This window comes from Sylvia atricapilla, chromosome 3 (genome assembly GCF_009819655.1).
Source record: "Sylvia atricapilla isolate bSylAtr1 chromosome 3, bSylAtr1.pri, whole genome shotgun sequence".
NCBI lineage: Eukaryota > Metazoa > Chordata > Aves > Passeriformes > Sylviidae > Sylvia > Sylvia atricapilla.
In genome coordinates, this window is record NC_089142.1 from 86,450,688 (window position 1) to 86,468,949 (window position 18,262).

An 18,262-nucleotide genomic window follows, 5' to 3' on the forward strand; every position below is an offset into this window, starting at 1 on the left:
TGGAGAAAAGAATCCCATATCAGCAACAAGTCAGCAACTTTATTCCCACCTCCATATGCAGACACACACACAAACACATTCTTCCCATGCTCAGAGGAAACACCAAGGAGGAGCCCTGCCTGGGCACTTACCACGAAACAGTTTTCTTAGTTATCAGTGCACTGGTTATTTTAACTCTGCCCTCCCAATACAAAAGAATTCTGCTGTAGTTTTCCCTTGCATATCATCATCTTCCAGTAAGCCAGAAGAGATCATAAAGGGCTTATCCTCCAGCAGATTCACATTTTAGGCCAACTTCACTCAGAGAGGTATGTTCAGCTGAAGTAATCTGCTCAGTAGGTTGTTTTGTGTCTTCTCCAGTCCCAGAACATACACAAAAGCAACTGGGACCCCACCATACTAAGGGTGGAAGCAGATCAATACACTGTTTAGTGGGTGGTCCAAGCATGTGTTAGAAAACCCATAAAACTCTTGCTGTCTCTTTCTGGTGTTAGGTTACCATTAACGAGAATATTTTTTAAGATTAGCACTTGCTAATAGCGCTTTTGATCCCGATGTGCTCTGCAAACATTGCGTTTTACAGCACACATTCACGGCTGCCACATTTCAGACGCTTTAAAGGGGAATGAAGAAAGCTCTGGCCTGAGGCATGATGAGAAAGGCCATGTCAGACAGCAAGAAGGTGGCAGGAGTTGCCCTACCAGAGTCTCCCAGCCCATTCCACCTGAACCACATTTTGTCTTACATTTATACCTTCCTCACTACTGACCCTGATCCACTCAAATTTTCTCATGCTTAAGCTCAAGGGGAAGTTTTATTCTCTTGGAATTTCTCCTTGCATACCTGTTTCTTTCCAAAGTCTTCCACACAGTCCGAAGACACAATGTTCCTTCCTAAAAGCATGTTAGATAGTCATGGCCTTTCTACACTACAGAAGAGCAGCAATAGAAGCTTGCGAAGTCAAATGACCTATTTGACTAATCCCATCAGGTTCTGGGCATCTCCTCCTCACCCCCAGGGTTGTCCCTACCAGAAGTCTGACCCACACAGGGCAGACCCACACTGGGTCTGGTGACTGCTGCAATCCCCTGCTGCAACACCACAGCTTCACATTCCCGCTGTCCATCAGCAGTTTCCCCCTCACACCACATCATAGTGGGTTGCACCGGCCACCTCCTTTCTCCACAGAAATGAAGGTCCACTTCTTGCTACTGAATTCAAAAGCTTGATTAGGAATTTGTTTGGAAGAGAACCTGGAAAAATGGAAAAACAAATGTACACCACCCATGCCTACGTTAAGGCAAAGAGAGGTTTCATAACAAATGCAACAGGGAGCAAATCCTGCAGCTTGAAAAGCTTGGGTACCCGCCTTGTGGTCTGAACAAGAGCAGCAGCATGCCCTATATTCTTCAGGTTTCTCCCACTTATGTAGAGCACCAGACATGATCAGTAAAAGTGAGGAAACATTGCTAATTTAAAATTCAAAAGGCACAATTTTCCTAAAGCCAGAAGGAAGCTTGTCTCAGACCAAGGATGAAAATCAATAAAATTTGTCCTAGAGCTTGAACCATTACTTCATCCCTCTCAGAATAAAGACAAGAAATTCAGCCCTGAGGTACAGGAAGAAACATGCTGCTGTGCTCTGCTGCCACAAGATAACTAGCATCCCTCAGAATGAACCTCCTGAAACCTAGTTGTTCAGAACAAGTGCTGTCTCAGGTTTTAGTGGCATCTTATTCCTCTCTTTTGCAAAATGCACAGAAAGCAGCTGGTATTCCCAGCAGCATGATGGATGTGTTGGACATAAAAGACCTAGGATATCATCTTCTTGCCCTCCTGTCAATATTCCAGCCCCACAGGTGTTTCCAGAAAATAAATAAATGTGACAATGGACAGCAGGACAATGTGCACCGTGACAGCCAGTATATCTGTAGCTGAACCCCACCAACCCTTGTCACCTTAACCAGGCAAAAGTGAACTGCAAACACATGTAAAAGGCTGTCCAGAGCCAGTGCTTGCAAAAACAGACACAGCTCAACCCAGTGGTCATTTCTCAGCTCCCCACCAGCACTGCAACTACAGGGAAAGCAGGAGGCACCTGGGAGCTGGTGGCAGCTCTGCTGTGGGTCAGCACAAATCAAAGCAGTGACAGGCCTGTCCTAATTTGGGCCACAGCTGTAGGACCTACACCAAAAGAGAAATGACACAACCCATCCCTTGCCAGTTCCTCTTGCATTCTGCTCCCTCCCTGTCTGCAGGACAAGCCAATGCTGCAGCCTCCAATACCCTCAAACCACAGAGCCCTTCCCATGTCTGTCCTTTCCCAAGCCTGTTCAGAAGGCCACTGCAAAGCAGTGAGTACTGAATGCTGCACAGAAGGTCCCATCTTGTGCCTACACCCAAACACTTCAGGTGTTGAATCACTTTATTATATATGCACTCGAGAGATTCCGAACATGGATTTACAGAGAAAGAGGCACAGTTTCCACACTGCTCCTAAAACATTTACAAAGTTATGTCATTTTAAAGAAGTTTATAAAATTTGCAACTAAACATATGGAGCAGAAGTGGTTTTAGAAACAGGGTGATATGAAGCCTTTCTCTCCCAAGCTGCATTTTAAAAATTCAAGAGATATTATATAATTTCACCTTGAAAAATTTACTCAGCAGATATTTTATACAGATGATGAAAACATTAGTGAAAGAATGTCAGAAGAAATAATATCCCACTCCCACAGTGACCTTACTTAGGGGAGACTGGCATGACATGTAATATCAAGGTTTCTTAAAGATACTAATTACAGACATTAACAGCCAAGGAAAAAATACCAAGCACTCATTATTGAATACAGATATCATTGGTTTGTAAAAATATTTAATATGAAACAGTGTTTGTGCAACATTTAAATAATATGGTAATTAAAAATGTAAATACTCTCTCACTTAGTGTGGGTGGACCAGGCAGCCAAGTGCATTGTTTGTTAGATTCACTGCAAGGCAATAATAATTTGATTTATTGGTGAGGCATGTTTTGAGAAGGGCAGAAATTGAATTCCAAGTGAGTACATGATTCTGAGCCTCAGAGGGGCTCACATAATAATTCAAGCCAGGATTTATGCTGTTTCTATTTAACTTGCTAATTGCTGGACTATAATGACTGCACTAGAACCAGCTCCCAAGGACTTCAGAAAACTAAGTCTCACTTGGCCTCTCATCTAGAGCAAGGAATCACAAGGAAGCCATTGGGGAAGAAGGATGGAGAAGAACTTTCTCCTATGTAATTATGGCAGCCATGGTTTTGAATCCTATAAAGGAGTTAAAAGTAAAGAAAAACAACTATCCAAACACTGCTCACAACTCCCACCCCCCATTTACTGATTCAATAATGAAGCATGGAAGCATAATCCTCTCAAAGATGCCTGCATATGAGCAGAAGAGAACCAAGAACACCCTACAGTTAATTTTCTTCTTCCTTTTCTATAGGGCTCGAGAGGATCTGCCATCAGTTATGGAAAACATATAGATGCTGCCCAAATGCCAGTTTTCCTAGGTTACTCTAACACAGTTTCCATTCTTTCCCCTCCTTTGCTCTCTCACCATACCAAAGCAACCAAAGAAGGAAGATACAGAGCCATTACATATTTAGAAGATAAAAACTCCACAGATATAAGTAAAAGGAAGAATAATTTCCAGACAGTAAATTGTGCCTGATAGACTTTCACATGCCATGAACAGTTGCGCTTCTCTTGCACAGGTTCCAAAAGTCTCCCTAGTTTTTTGCTTCTTTGCTGCTTTTCAGCCAGAAGGAAGACTGTTCCTCAAGATGGTGGGTTGACAGACAGCCTAATTCCCAATTTACCTGGTAGTTTAGTACACAAATAGATTTCCACAACTAGTGCTGCTACATTTCTTTCATCATCCTGTCTAAAACCTGTACTGTTTCAAAGGGATTGTGGGAGGTGGAAATCTTTTATCCCAATGCAAGAATTATTATTCCCTGTGTCCTGGGATTCACAGGCATTTAGATATAAATGACCTTGAACTGACATAGAAAGATGACAGGAGGAGCAAGCAATTGACAACTCTGGAATCAGTAGTTTTGCTGTTAGCTTTCCACTGAATTTAGAGATTTCTGTGAATCTCAGCATGAATATTATTCCCCTAAGACATTTACTTCTCTTAATACAGGAACTGATTCTCTCCATTTTCTTTCACCTCATGTTTATCAAATTAGAGCACTGGAGTTAAGCAGCTTCAGATACTCCCTCTTAAAAGCACCTCTTACATTCTAAGATCTATAAGCACACATTTGTACTTGCTAATGTGACAAACACCTCACTTCACACTTTCTGTCAAGAAAAGAGAGTTAAGCCTGAAGGCAATTATATAGCCCACCTAGGTATTCTGCTCAACAGTCAGGCATCTTAGGAAATTTCCATTTTTTGTACTATCTACAGCACACAGGCAAACTCCCTTCTAATCTTTCCTTTGCACCAAAGGAAACCAAACTATTGAATATCCCCCAGATAGCTGACCTTTGTAACAAGATCTTTAACCAATGAATGTTCAATATTTTAACTTTCATTCCCCAGCAATGCTATTTAAGGAGCCATCTGAGGCCTCTGCTGCTCCCAAGGTTCCTGCCTGCAATACAAAGAGAAATGTACTTTTTTTTTTTTATGCCAGTTGCCTAGCAACCAGCCTAAGCTTTTGCAAGGATACCAACAGACGGAACAGCCTAAATCATAAAATTTGTCTGCTGTTGCTGCAGAATTATGTATTAAATATATTTTTAACTTTCCTTCTAACCTTCTGGAAAGCTGTATGTTGGCAATACAGGCATGGCTGAGTCAAACTTGAAGCTCCTTGAAGCACTTAGAGACATCTGCTTTTGCTGCACTGTTTAAATAAGGGGAAGGATTCCTTTTTTTTGAGTAGAGCACAGATAGGAGCAGCTCAGACATTAGCTTGTCATTATTTGGCTATGACCAGTGTGTATCAGCAACTTGCTAAGGGCTCCAAAATCAGAGTTCATGTCTGTCTAAGACTGGTTTCAAAACCTTAAAAATGCTGCCAGCACAAGCTTTGGGGAAGACTGCAGAATGTCCAACTGCTGAGCAGCCAAAGGGAGCACAGTGACACTGCAAGACTAGCTCTGGGAAGAGCTGGAGCTTAATCCCTCAGAAACAGAGCTGAATGACAGATGCCAAGAAGGATCCGATTACTTCTCTTTGTATAACACCAGACACCTTCTGAAGGATTACGTGATTAAGAAAACCATTCAGGTAGACATGCATGATTTTTTCTTCCCCATTGTGTTAAAGAGGAACAAATGTAGTGGGTAAAAGCAGAAAGGAGCATTTTGTGTAGTTGAAAGCAGCTTTATCTGCTTCATTTTGCAAGGTATCATGCTTGGAGCTTACATCCCCTACTGCCAAGCCTGTCCATCTATATGGCAGTGCTGACCATTTTTCCTGTGGTGCCCTCAGTACGGCCTTAGAGGGGGCTGGAAAGGGTCAGCAACAATGCAGCTGTTTCTGAAATCATACAATTGCTGTCTTCAAGGCAAGCACTGAGCTGGCCATGTTTTGCAGGGCTGGAGAGCTTTGTGGCAGGCACCACAGGAACACGTAACTACCATCAGCAATCTCAGTACAAGGCCTGCTGAGCATAGTCCTTGCCTCCAGGTACCTACTCCCAGCTCCACTGAGCTCTCACAGAGGCTTTTCCCCACAGACCCTGTAGCTGCTCCAAAGCTCTTCTTTTAGTCACTCTTGAGGTGCTTCAGCCTCCCAGTGAGTACACAGCTGACGGTTGAAAGCAGATAATCCTCTCCTAGTAGACACTCCAGCCTCCCTTCAGCTGGCCTAAGGCTTTATTACTATTCATTCCTCTCAAGAAACACACATCCTAAAGCTCTTCACTTACTAACCAAGTTGTATTGTGAGTTTTTTTTCAAGCAGAGACGTTGAACATGAGTGTGAAAATGTTTCCATGCATTGCACACACTAACAATAATAAAAATCCACTGTACTTTAAAAATCAAGATTCATGAGAGTGAAATGGTTCAATTAGGACACCCAGAACTTTTAGACTACACAGACTGTGTTCACAGAATAATTTCACACCTATTCTTGAAGAATCCCTCCCTCATTACCCTTAGGAAAATGGCAAATCAGTGTCACTAAACACAAATCTTGTCTCCTTGTGTGGTAGGCAGAAGACAAGCTTCATGTTGTCCAAGCATGTATTTTAACACTCACAACGCAGATCTAGAAGACTTTCTTAAGTACCATAAATTTAAGCTAGAGCCTACTCATGGTGCACTTCTGAGTCTCTACTCCCAGGGAGCTCCAGCAACACTTTAGGACATGCAGGCTATGTCCTGTGTGAGGATAGTAGGTGTGGAAGGGGACAGAAATCTGAAAAAGGAACATGTAACTGATCCAACTGGTCCAAGGCCAAGAAAATGCTTGCGAGTGCACAAGGACCCTATTACACATCCCTTGCGCTTGTAATACATCATCTAGACACTAGGATAATTTTGCCTCCAACTTCAGAAATGTCGGGAGAGCTACCCTACTCTGCAGGAGAGCTGCGTGCTGGTAACCTCCATGACCTCCAGGGGAAACGGTTTAGCCAGAAAGCAGCAACAGAGAACAAATCTACCCTAAGCAACTCTCTCTCTTTTCACTGCTGCCAAGACTACCAAGTCTTTTCCACTCTGTAAAAGAGAGTTTGGTCCTTCCTTTCCCCATGTTGTGCAATACTGGTCACTTTTTCAAAGTCTTGAGACGAGCAGACGCAACTGTCTGCACTGGTTTTACTCTGGCAGCAGACAGTGGCTCATCTCATTGCCTGAGGACTCTGCCAGATGGCATCCGGCTATCACACCACTCGCCACTCAGACTCCAGCCTGTCCACACACGGCAGCAGAGCCAGGGAGCTGCAGTGCCCACTCAGCCTCCAGCTGATATTACCACATAGCCAAGGTTATTACCAACAGAAGCAACTTAAAGCATCTGTGAAGAATCCAGCATTCCGCACCACAGGAACAGGGCTGCTGCATTAGAATGATTTAAACCTCTTTGGCCTATTCAGAACTGTGCTTGGTGCAGTGGGACATCTCCCATCACGTCTTTACCATTGTCTAAGTTTTCCCAGCATTTCCTTTCCCTTCTCATCTAAATTTGCCTACAAAAGTATTTCAAATGTAATGGTGGGTTTTTGTTATGTAGATATACATGCCTCTCTTGTTCAGTGAATATACAGCTCAATATAAAAGGCATTCCTAAAAATGGGTTAAAAAACAACCAGACCACACCATCTTTCTCATTATGCAAGTTGCTGAGAAACACAGGAAAGTGAGATTGCTGTCACTCCATTATTTCCACCACTTAAGTGGATAAAAGACAGGAAGGTTATGCTTCCCTGAGTTTTTTCATTCACTGTTTCAGGAAGCCCCAAGGCCTGTAGGAACTCACTGAAATGATGTACCTATTTCTGTTAAGGCACATGCTTTTCAGAATAATGTGTAAACTCAATCCTACGTGTGGTAATGAGCCAAGGTGGCTGGCTTGACATTCAGATTGATCACTTGTGAAAAATGACAATCACCATTTGGCAATTTTTTGGCTGGCAGAAGAAGAAACTACATTGAAATTCGGCTTGATTGACTCAATCTGAATATACTAATTAAACATATCTCTAGTCAAATTCAGTGTTGAATAGAGGGCAAGATAGGATTTTACAGCACTTTTTAGAAGGTCAGAGTTGAAAATCCTAAGAACATGTTTAAAAAAAGAGAAACTAAAGTTTCCAGCATTTGCAGGTTGATAAAACTGTTCCTGTCATGCCCAGGACTTATGAGTGCAATTTGCTGTACTGCAGAACAAGTAATGCTCCAGGATGTGAGGTTTCATTACCAAGAAATGAGATCATGAATTGGCTGTGACTGAGACAGGTGAAAATAGATCTTCACCTATAAAAGCTCAAGTGTACTATGCATTCTGCAGTCTGGACTAACCACAGTATTTTCTCATCAGTTCTTTCTGCTACACTGGAGCACTTGCTTTTAAATGAACTGTCCTGCTATCAAGCTGCAAAGCAATATAAAAATGTATGCCACATCTCCCATTAGCAAGATGACGCATTGCAGAGTATATGACAGGAATCCTCAGGGAATACTTTGGGATTAGAACTGAAATACTGCACAGATGGGATTGTAAGGGAATTCCCTCTGACCCATATAGGGTTCAGAACATTTAGCACTTTCACATCAATAGGCAAGATCAGGACATTTTACCTTGTAAATATTTAAAGTACAGGCAAAAAGACATGATGTACTTGAAAATCTGAAAAGATAGGACAGCTACAGAGATAAAAAAACAAAAAAGAGCAACACAAATATCTAAGTGCCAAATATTCTATAACATGTGGGGAAAGTGAAGAGATATGCAAACATAGGTATGCAAACATGGACAAGAATGGAATTGCCATGCAAGTTGTTAGAAGCTAAACATCAAGCCCCACTTCTCCATGCTAATCTAAGACTGAAGCACAATTATTCTCTGTATAACACTCACTCTTAAACATCAGCAGTTAAAAATCTTGGTTTGCTCTCCAGCAGATTACTAGAGCTACAGCATTGTCTGCTGTTGAGAACCAGGTTACACAACTTGTAAAGCCAATGACGTTCTCAAACAAACCCCATGTTCACAGTAAGATTCTGTGCCTTTGTACCATGGCCTGTGTACCATTGCTGTCCTCAGTATCAAGGGATCAGGTACCTCAAGGATTTGCAAAGACACAGAGGGCAGGACTGTGCTAACTCCAGCTGAATTCCAAGGTGAGCTGCACATGACATGTAAGCCCCCACTTGTCATAGGTCAGTGCAAGGTATTAGCACCATGGCACCAAGCTCATTGTTTAAGTATTCCACCAGTAGCTTCAGGTTTCCTTATACACGAGTGAGTCTAGCCATTGTTTTCAAGCTCAGAATTGTATTTTGAAATGCTTGCACTCAACTTCTGTAGGAATCTGTGAGGCTCTTTCTGACTAAAGATCTCTGTTCAGCTCCCTGCTCATCTAATATGCATTGCCAAAGCTTTGGTACCTCATAAATCAGCCATAAATGTTATATTTAAAGGAAGACAATGATGGAGTCCCAGAACACAGTCATAGTTCGCAAGGTCCCACAGAGGACACCCATGGTGCCTCACAGAGAGGTCACTACAAATTTGCCTAGGGTGTTCCATAGATCCCCAGTGATTTATGCTCTACACAATCTCCACAGGGCACTTTTTCCAGTGTTCCACTATACTTATTTTTTTGTCTCTTAATAAGAAACATGAACTTGTGTTGTTGCAATTAGATGCCGTCACGTCTTGTCCTAACCACAAGATTAACCCCCTCCTTTTAAGGGCTCTTGAAGACTTGTTTCTCTCAGACTTTTTCCTCCCCTTTAAGGCGAAACAAACCATTTCAGTCTTTCCATAGTACTGCTTACTATATCCCTAGTCACTACTGATGCTCTTTATTAGACTTTCTCTCATTGTTCTATCATTTTTTGAAGTAAAATGCTTAACAACAGTCTTCCAAGATAAGGCTTTGCCTATGCTCACAGAAGTGAAGAAATTCCTTCAGACATCTTCCAAGCTTTGCAGCCACTTATACCTCACAAAACAATTTCTTTGCAAAAGCATAGATTCATCTCTTATTTCCATGCCAAAGCCGCTGTTTCTGGCTCAGCTTATACCTAATTAAAGGGCAGTAGTAGCTGGAATTTGGCAAATGAGTGGAGTTGGTGGTCTCCACTCAGGTCCACATGGATTCCTGTAAACTCCATGGACACAGAATATAGGACCATATTAAGTGGTGTACTACTGCATAGCACCCATTTGCTCAAACCTCCCAATCGTGTAGGTGGGGACTCCAGAATAAACTGGCTAAATTTTGTGCCATCTGCATTTCCCAAAGGAAGTCCACTCTTTTAATACTAATAAAGAAAAGCTCCTGCTACCTTTGCCTACGTTTAACCACCACATTTCCGCCATCTCACTGGTTTACTGATGACTTTCACCACAAATACCACAGTAATTTAAAAAAAAAACACTTATGCTGAAACATATGCCAACATTCACATTGTTTCTTTTTCTAGAGCATATTTTGCACCAAGCAGTTTAAAAATATTAAAACCTACAAGTTGTCTATGAAAAAAAATTTACATTTCCTTCAATGGATGGAGAAACCACAGCTTAAGTCAACTGCCCAGAGACACAGAATGAACTGATAGCAGTTTTACATATCAGTTCTTTCTTATACTAAGCCCATTTATGTTGAACTTGCAGACAATGGACAGCTGTATAATGCTTTTCAACCCAGAGCTATGCACAAAATCCATTTTTCTCCTTGGCAACGAGAAAAAAAACACTACACGGAAAGAACAGTACTCAATACCAAATGCACACCCCTCATCACAAAGTGCAATCAGAGACCAAAAGGAGAGCACTGTCCTTTTACAGAGCTGCCTGATGGAACCTACTCCCACAACACACGACTCTACACATTCAAACAAGTTATCCAGATCCACTCTTCCAGATCCACTCTTCCAGAGGAAAATGTGTCCTTTCTGAGGCCTTTGGTTTGAACCTTACCTTTCCACAAGCTACCATGGACAGGGCAAGCTGGTACCAGAGGTGAAACTCATCAAATGCAAACTTCATGGCTCTCTCCAAGCACTGAGAAAGAAATGATGAAAGGAATATCAGACTTTATTTATTTTTCCTCCTTTCACATTTTGTCAAGACTGCTGCCTGGGTCAGGAAACAATCTGTTGTGGCCCTGGAGACCAAGGTGATTTGGTTTTTTTTAACGACACCATTTACACTTCTCAGATAATGGACTTGCTAGAGTACATAATCAATTCAAAAAGCAGCCACTTTGTTCAAGTGCCTATGTATAAATTACGTTAACATCTCAAATGGTTTTGTGTGCACTTCTGGCCTGTGCAGCCATGCCTCTGTAGCTGTTTCTGCTGATTGCTAACTAGCACACTCCATTTTCACCTTCCCCAACAAGCCACCCCGAAGAGGGGCTTTGCTAGCGTGTTTGCAGGGGTAGAGGCCGAGGGAGGTACCTCAGACAGCATCACATACTGCCCTCTTCTGCCCAGTGTGATGCTGAGGAGGTCGTAGACTGCAGAAGCATCCCGGAGGCTGACGGCTCGGTCATCCTGCTGCTCGGGGGCTCGGCTGATCACTGCGTCACGGTTCGCCTGGGCACACACACGAGTGAGGCATCAGAAACCAAGAGAGCAAAACAGAGCTCACTCCTCCATAAGAAGCTACACCCATCATCACTCATAGCATTTTGTTTAAAATCATCTCAAGGTTTTTTTCTTTCAAAAGTTTATCCCAGCATAAAGAAGGTGTTTCCAGAGAGGTGCTTTCTACCCACATGAAGCAAACTCAAGAAGATAGCTGTATCTACAGGAAGGCACTGCTACACATATCTCATCTGGATTTGTGTCACAGAATTAGAACATTATGAAACAGAACTACCAGATCCCATTTCCTCAATAATGAGAAATTCAAGGCCATCCATAAACCATCTTCCTTATTTTCTCGATAATTAGAAATTCAAGGCCATCCTTAAACCATCCCCCTTATTACTTCAATTACTTGCAACTGTGATAACTGCTTGCAAGGTTGACAATTTATCGTCTGTGTCTATGCCAGATTTCTTCACAATAATATCCATTTCTGTTGGCCTTTTTTGCTACTCACTTTTTACTTTTTGAGCAGGTTGCCTAAGTAATCAGATTTGCCTGTCATCAATTTAAAGTAATTAAAGGTATAGGCAATGCAATACCGTTTTTTTAAAAAATATATAAAAATATGTTTTAATTTTGCTAATCTATCAGTACATTGCTGAGTCTAGATCACAAGGAAACATGATTTTTGACAGAAAACGATAGTACAGCAATTTCCAAGGATGTCACAAAATACTACATGCCACGGAGTCAGATTTACCTCAAAATCCCAGCCCTCTGCGCTTTTCTGAGCATGAAGAGGGAGATTACAATTCCAGAGTAAATGGAAAAGTTCCTCTGATTTCCAAACACAGAGGGCCTCATCCAGACCGCCCACCCTGTAGGGCAAGCAGTGCTGGATGCCACTGAGCCTGAGCACCATCTGATAGCACAGACACACTGCCCTCTGCTCCTCAGCTTTAAGGGGTGCAACATCAGACACTCAGGTCTAGACATCTAAAAGATCAGAAAAATTAAGAAAATTGCCAGCAATTTCACCTTGAGCAAAGGCAAACAAAATGTTCCCTCTTTGAAACAGGAATGTTATGAGATTTATTTTACAGTACAACTATAATCTTACATCTATTTCTTTCTAATTGTGGGGAGATTTTTTTTTTCCGTAAAAAGGTTAAACATGGGAATTAAGTGTAATAAAAATTTCCAGAATATGCAGCCCTTAAAGCCCACGCGTATTTCATTGTGATTAAGCTGCAGCTGTTTCATCATGATTTTATCTGTGTAATGTCCCAGTTCCAAGCACTCTTCATCACAGCCTCCAGCCGAGACTGCAAACACAATTACTGACAACTAACACAATCTCAACCAAGAGCTAAATGGTAACTGCAGTTAAAGGCAAGCTGACAGATCAGACCCAGTCCAGTGTTGGCACAAATAAACTTATACCAACTCCTGCAGCCACAAAGGCATTTTTCTTCTTCATGCTACTCCAAAAGATGCAAATCATGATTTTAAAAATGGCTCAGAACAACAGAATACACAACAGAATGAAACCAACATTTGAAATCCTGCAACCAGACTACACAGGCATAGCCTATCTACCTTTATTAGCAGAAATAAAAAAGAATAAAAAAAAATACATATTTAAGCTCTGTTTGGATTTAACATAAGACTGTTATTTTAAAAGGAAAAAAGGAGTTAAGTAAAGCCATATACTGTATGATTCTTATTGCGAAGTGAATCCTCCCACCTATATACAATAGGATTAACAGTTTTTTCTGCACCGGTTACATTGTTATGACAATTGTTTGTAGCAAACAGCTACTGAGATAGCACCCCCATGCTCTGTAATCTCATCAACAATCTCCCATTACGGTCAGCAATAGCTTGATGCTTTTTTTGGGTATCCATCAAGTATCAAGCTATGACTTTTAAGTGTATGCATTAGCACAGATAGAAAATTAATCAAAACTCATGACTGTCCATCACGTTTTGCTAGAACCAAGAACACATCCCTCTCCTGCACAAGCAGGAATATAGGGCATTTTACAAGGATGCAACATGCTAAAATTGCAGTCATACTGAACATATTGTATATTCCATACTTTACCCAAGCAGACATTTAATTGCAGTTAAATGCAATATATGCATAGGCATGATGAATATTCTTTCCAAGAAGGTCATAAACCTGCTGATTCTTTTCAAGCTTTCAAATCTCTAAGCCATAGAAGGTCTTTGCAATCTATCACTCTCTATACTTCCATGCATAAAAGTTGCCACTAGCAAATTCATTGTTACTTCTATCTCAACAATTTCTTCAATACTGAACCTATTCCCAATTGCTAATTACAGATGCTCTAAAAAAATAAATCAAGAGCCCACATTATAGTAGAGACACAAAAATCCCATGAACCCCAAAACCAAAAGGCACAAACCTCATAAAAAATTGACTGAACAGTAGCAAGAATATGGATTGTGTCTAAAATTACCTAAATAAGGCTCAAGGTACTACTGCAGTGTACAAACAGAGGTCAGAGAAAGGAATGTGAATCACTGTTTCCTGAAACCCACTCAGTAAACTGGCATGTCTCTGTGGCCTGCCTCTCACAAAAGACAGGCTGCTGTCCCTCAGATCATCAACCTTTTTTTTTTTTTTCCTTTACCTTTGTTTATGTTTTTGTAAATATTCATTTGTCAGTGAGAAATCCTTACAGCCATTGGCAAGTACAAGTGCAAAACAGTTGCAGAGTTACTGCTATAGAGAATACACCCATTCTGTGAGATAGAGAATTTTACCTTGTTAAATGTACACAGAGACACGACACAGCATTTGAGAATGTAAAAATTCTAAGCTAGTAACACCAACATTTTTTTCAATACCTGTGTTTCTGTTGTTTCAGACCACAAATTTTCCTGAACACAACTGGAAAAAGGGTTATTTGTACAAACCTGGTCTCAAGCAGTGTATCCATAACATAAGCAGCAATTTCAATTTGTCCTACTGCATTATTTCATCCCCCTCCACTATTACAGCAGTAAAACAGCTACAAACACATTTTCAACACCCCCACCATGACTATTCCCTTTAAGCTCTTCCCATTGTCACACAGACATACCTCACAACACACAAGCAGGATGAAGAGAGATGGTAAGTCACATCCAGAGAAGCTCTGTTCAAGGCTATTTTGTGGGATGGAGAAGGTCACCAGTGCTACCAACACAAGTTTCACCACTGGGAATTAGCACAACTTGCATTATAAAGGCAAAAATGTACAGTCAATGTCCCTTTTTTTTTTAAGTATTCCAAGGTAATCAAGCAACCCAGAGATGTATCACACTTGCATATTTTGGGATGCATTAGGCACAATTAGCTGTGCATGTAGCTGTCTCAGACATGATAGCAATCCTGTCTGGGGAGACTGGACACATTTTGCCGTCAGCCCAGACCTAGGACATTGAGCATCTTCAGTCCCCCTTCCACAGCCCAGTGACACAGCCCGTCTGCAGGCCACACACGCCCAAGAGGCTCCAGCCCAGCCTGGTAGCTCTGAGCCAACCCAGCATTCAGCCATTGAGGGGTCTCTGAACTGGACAGGGCACAGAACCTGGGGGTAGCAGGGCTTTTCAGTCTGGCTCCAAACACAGCAGTGCCACCATAGGGGACTTTCAGACCATGCTGGCTCTGCCAGCAGGGAACAACTCTGCATTTCCGAGCACTCGGAATGCCGAGCTACACACAGCTCGGACCTTCCTATCCACACACACAGTACACTTACCTGCAAACTAGATAAGCCCCTATCCACAGAGGATTTGCTGTACATCAATGATGCTTATTTATGGCTTGTTTATTTCAGGAAGAAAGGAAAAGAGCCACAGCAAATCCAAACAGCCATTACTTCAGCAGTTATTACGCACACAGTTATGCTGCAGAAAATTAAATTTTGCCACAGTACAAAGATGTGCTTCTTAATAAAATGTCAAGCAATCATATGAGTTACAATAGAGTATATTCCATGTAGCAGCCCCTTCTCACAGCAATTAGCTATGAAGTATCCTTTAATTGCTCACTTTGAAACGTGGCTTCCTCTGCTTTTTTCCAAAGAAGAAAAAGAAAGCAATTAAAATCTTTAATGAGTGCCTGCTGCCTGCCCCCTAATTCATGGGCATTCGAATGTTGAACTTGTGTCTTTCCATAATAGACATAATTGCCAGATCCACTGCAACCCATCTATACAGAACAGCAGCATGTTTTACACAGTGTACTGTAATAATGTAATTGGTGTGATTCAATACTACCATTAAGAGAGAAAAACAAATGCTGTGTGTGTAAGATTGACAACAGGCCTTTGAAATCATGCAATTGATGTCTTTTCTTCTAAGAGCTGGGAAATATTTAGCCCATATCCTTTGGGTCTCCCTTCTGGCTGTTTTGCCTGTACTGCCAACAAAATAAATGAATTCTTCACAATGACAAGAACCTATTCAATACAAGAGGCTACAGACTTCTTGTCTAAGTTATTGATCATCTCTACACAGCACCTGAAGGTTTCCCTCACTAACATATGCAAAGAAAACATTCAGGGTTGACTGCACAGCTGCTGTGAAAATGGCACATGGGTAGAACAGGGAGGACAAACCATGCCCCAGGAACTCACAAATGTTCTCTCAGAGACTACAACTCTCAGATACTACAACTCATTCCACTGCAGACCAGAAGCACAGCAAATGAAAACTGTATGGCATCATGGCATCACACCATAGGTAAACCACATGGCATATGTATCATTTGTGGTAAGCAACAGACCACAAGTTACTGCTGCCCAATTCTGATGTCAATTCATCAAAACAGCCCATTATAATTGCCTATCAAATATGACCACATAGATACATCTTACATGTTTCAGGTGCATTCTAGCACCATGTACTGTAGCAGAACTAATTCTGGAAACATCACTGAAAGCAAGACAGACATATGCCCCCATCCAAAACAGCCAAACAACCCTACACAAAAGAAAGACAGAGAAGCAGAAAGTAAGCAAGTTTGGTTATGGATATTATGTTGGGTAATAAAGCCATCCATTTGCTAACAGTTATTTGGATTTAGAAAGCTATCTTCCAAGAATTTACATCCTCCTTGCAAGTTTGGAAACAAGACTTACTATTGCAAAACAAAAGAAAAAAAGCCCTCATGTTCTCCCTGTTCTCCAGCAACTCACATTAAAACCATTTATTCAAGAAGTAATTAGCAGAGGTAGTTTACTTGCCACTTGAAACATCCTGCAGTCCATCTTTGCAGGTCCCAAACACATAGCTTTGCCTTGCAAACCAGTAAAGTGACAGCCAGATTTGGTACTTTAAGCGCACAACTGTGATCTGGCAGAAACCAACAGAGCAGACAACCCTGTCCCCAGTTCTCTTTCAGCTGCCACAGTCCAACAGCCCTCAGTAAAATAGTCATGATGGTCATCCAGCTGTTGTATCATCACTGGGCTTGATGCCATTTAAAAAAAAAAGAAAAGAAAAAAAAAAAAAAAAAAAAAAAAGGAAAAACCAACCAACAAAAGCAGCACGAGGTTCTTCTTCACCAACCCATTCATTGGACAGCATTATTTTATAAAACCAGGAACTGAAGAGCTAACAGGTTTTATTTATTTCTGTGTTTAAAAATACATGGGTTTAACGTTATTCTGCTAAAGGCATGCTCACAGCCATGAGTTTGTTCTCACCAGTAAAAAGAACAGGACAAGTCCCAGTATCTTCCTTCCCCCTCACCATCTGTTCCATGCTCTCAGGCCCTCCAAGGTCAAATCGCCTTTAGGGATTCAAATCAGAGATAAGATGGGGATGACATTTCTAATCTTTGTTACACAGGCACAGAATTTATTAGTTTTGGATACAAGGAGCTTCATTTCCAGTATGAGTGAATACAGAGTAAAAAAAAAAAAAAAAAACCATGTTACCTGGTATGTTTGGTGGACCACATCAGCCAAAATCCCCAGTCATAAGAGCCAGCATTGCCAGCACTGAATAAAAGCATTTCAGACTGTAGGTTGGACCTCAGATACAAGAAAGGGGGTTTAAAAATGCAAACAAAGAATTTTTCTCTTTTTTTTTAACCTCAAAAGTAAACACAAAAAGTAATACTAAGTGTTCCATTCCTGGCTCTGAGAAGCTTCTGGCTAACTTTAAGGGCAGTGCAGTCAACCCTGAATACCCTTGAGAATAGCTATTAAAATAAACAAAACTGCAGCTAAGGGATAGTCATGCCAAACCTCTTCTGTCTACACCCTGCAGCTCAAAGCACCAAAATCCCTGATGGCAGAACCAGTCCTGTTCCCACTGGTAGGTGAAGCAGAAAAATGACACTGTAGCAAGTCACAATATGTCCTCAGTTCTCCTCACAAACAGTGTCACTGGTTTAGATGGGTTAAATGCTGTAAGAGAGGACTAGTGGTTTAAAAATAGGCAAGTCCATGTTTCTCCAACATGTGATATTTGTGATGTGATGGAGAAATGTGAACATTTCTCCATCATTCTGTCACAGCCCAAACTTGTAAAGGCTGTCACCAGCTGACCTTCTTGGTCTGAAGGAGAGAATGTTTGTGCTCATCACACACAGCCCATCCATACCATAACTTGGGCTATTCAAAAGCAATGACAGAGTAGCCAGGAGGCCACAAACACCCATAAAGACAGCCCCGACTGTGGCAATCTTCAGGCTGCCTAATTTGTTTCACTAGATTCCTTCATGAGAATTCTACTGCCAAAGACTGTGACTAAGTAACACCTGGCACAGAGAAGGAACATTTGCCAAGCTCAACAACCAGGATTTTTTTTCATTTTTACTGAGATACCTCAGCTTATGAAAATAGGTTCCCATTTTTAATAGGACAAAAAGAACACAGAAGGCAATTCCTGAGAATGCCAGAGCAAAGCAGGCTGCCAGCTTTCACTGTAAGTGTTAATATATCCACAGAAGCATCTTCAGAGCCA

The 18,262-nt window shown here is 41.4% G+C and overlaps 1 protein-coding gene across 3 annotated transcripts in view; it reads right to left on the reverse strand.

Moving 5' to 3' along the window:
• The window catches only part of TTC7A (tetratricopeptide repeat domain 7A), a 168,136-nt gene that overhangs the window by 113,417 nt on the left and 36,457 nt on the right, over positions 1 to 18,262 (reverse strand). For all 3 annotated transcript variants that reach the window (XM_066316054.1, XM_066316055.1, XM_066316053.1), the window contains 2 exons: positions 11,138 to 11,275; positions 10,656 to 10,739 (listed from right to left, as the gene is read on the reverse strand). In XM_066316054.1, coding sequence (XP_066172151.1) covers positions 10,656 to 10,739; positions 11,138 to 11,275 — 222 coding nt within the window. The remainder of the gene's footprint in view (positions 1 to 10,655; positions 10,740 to 11,137; positions 11,276 to 18,262) is intronic.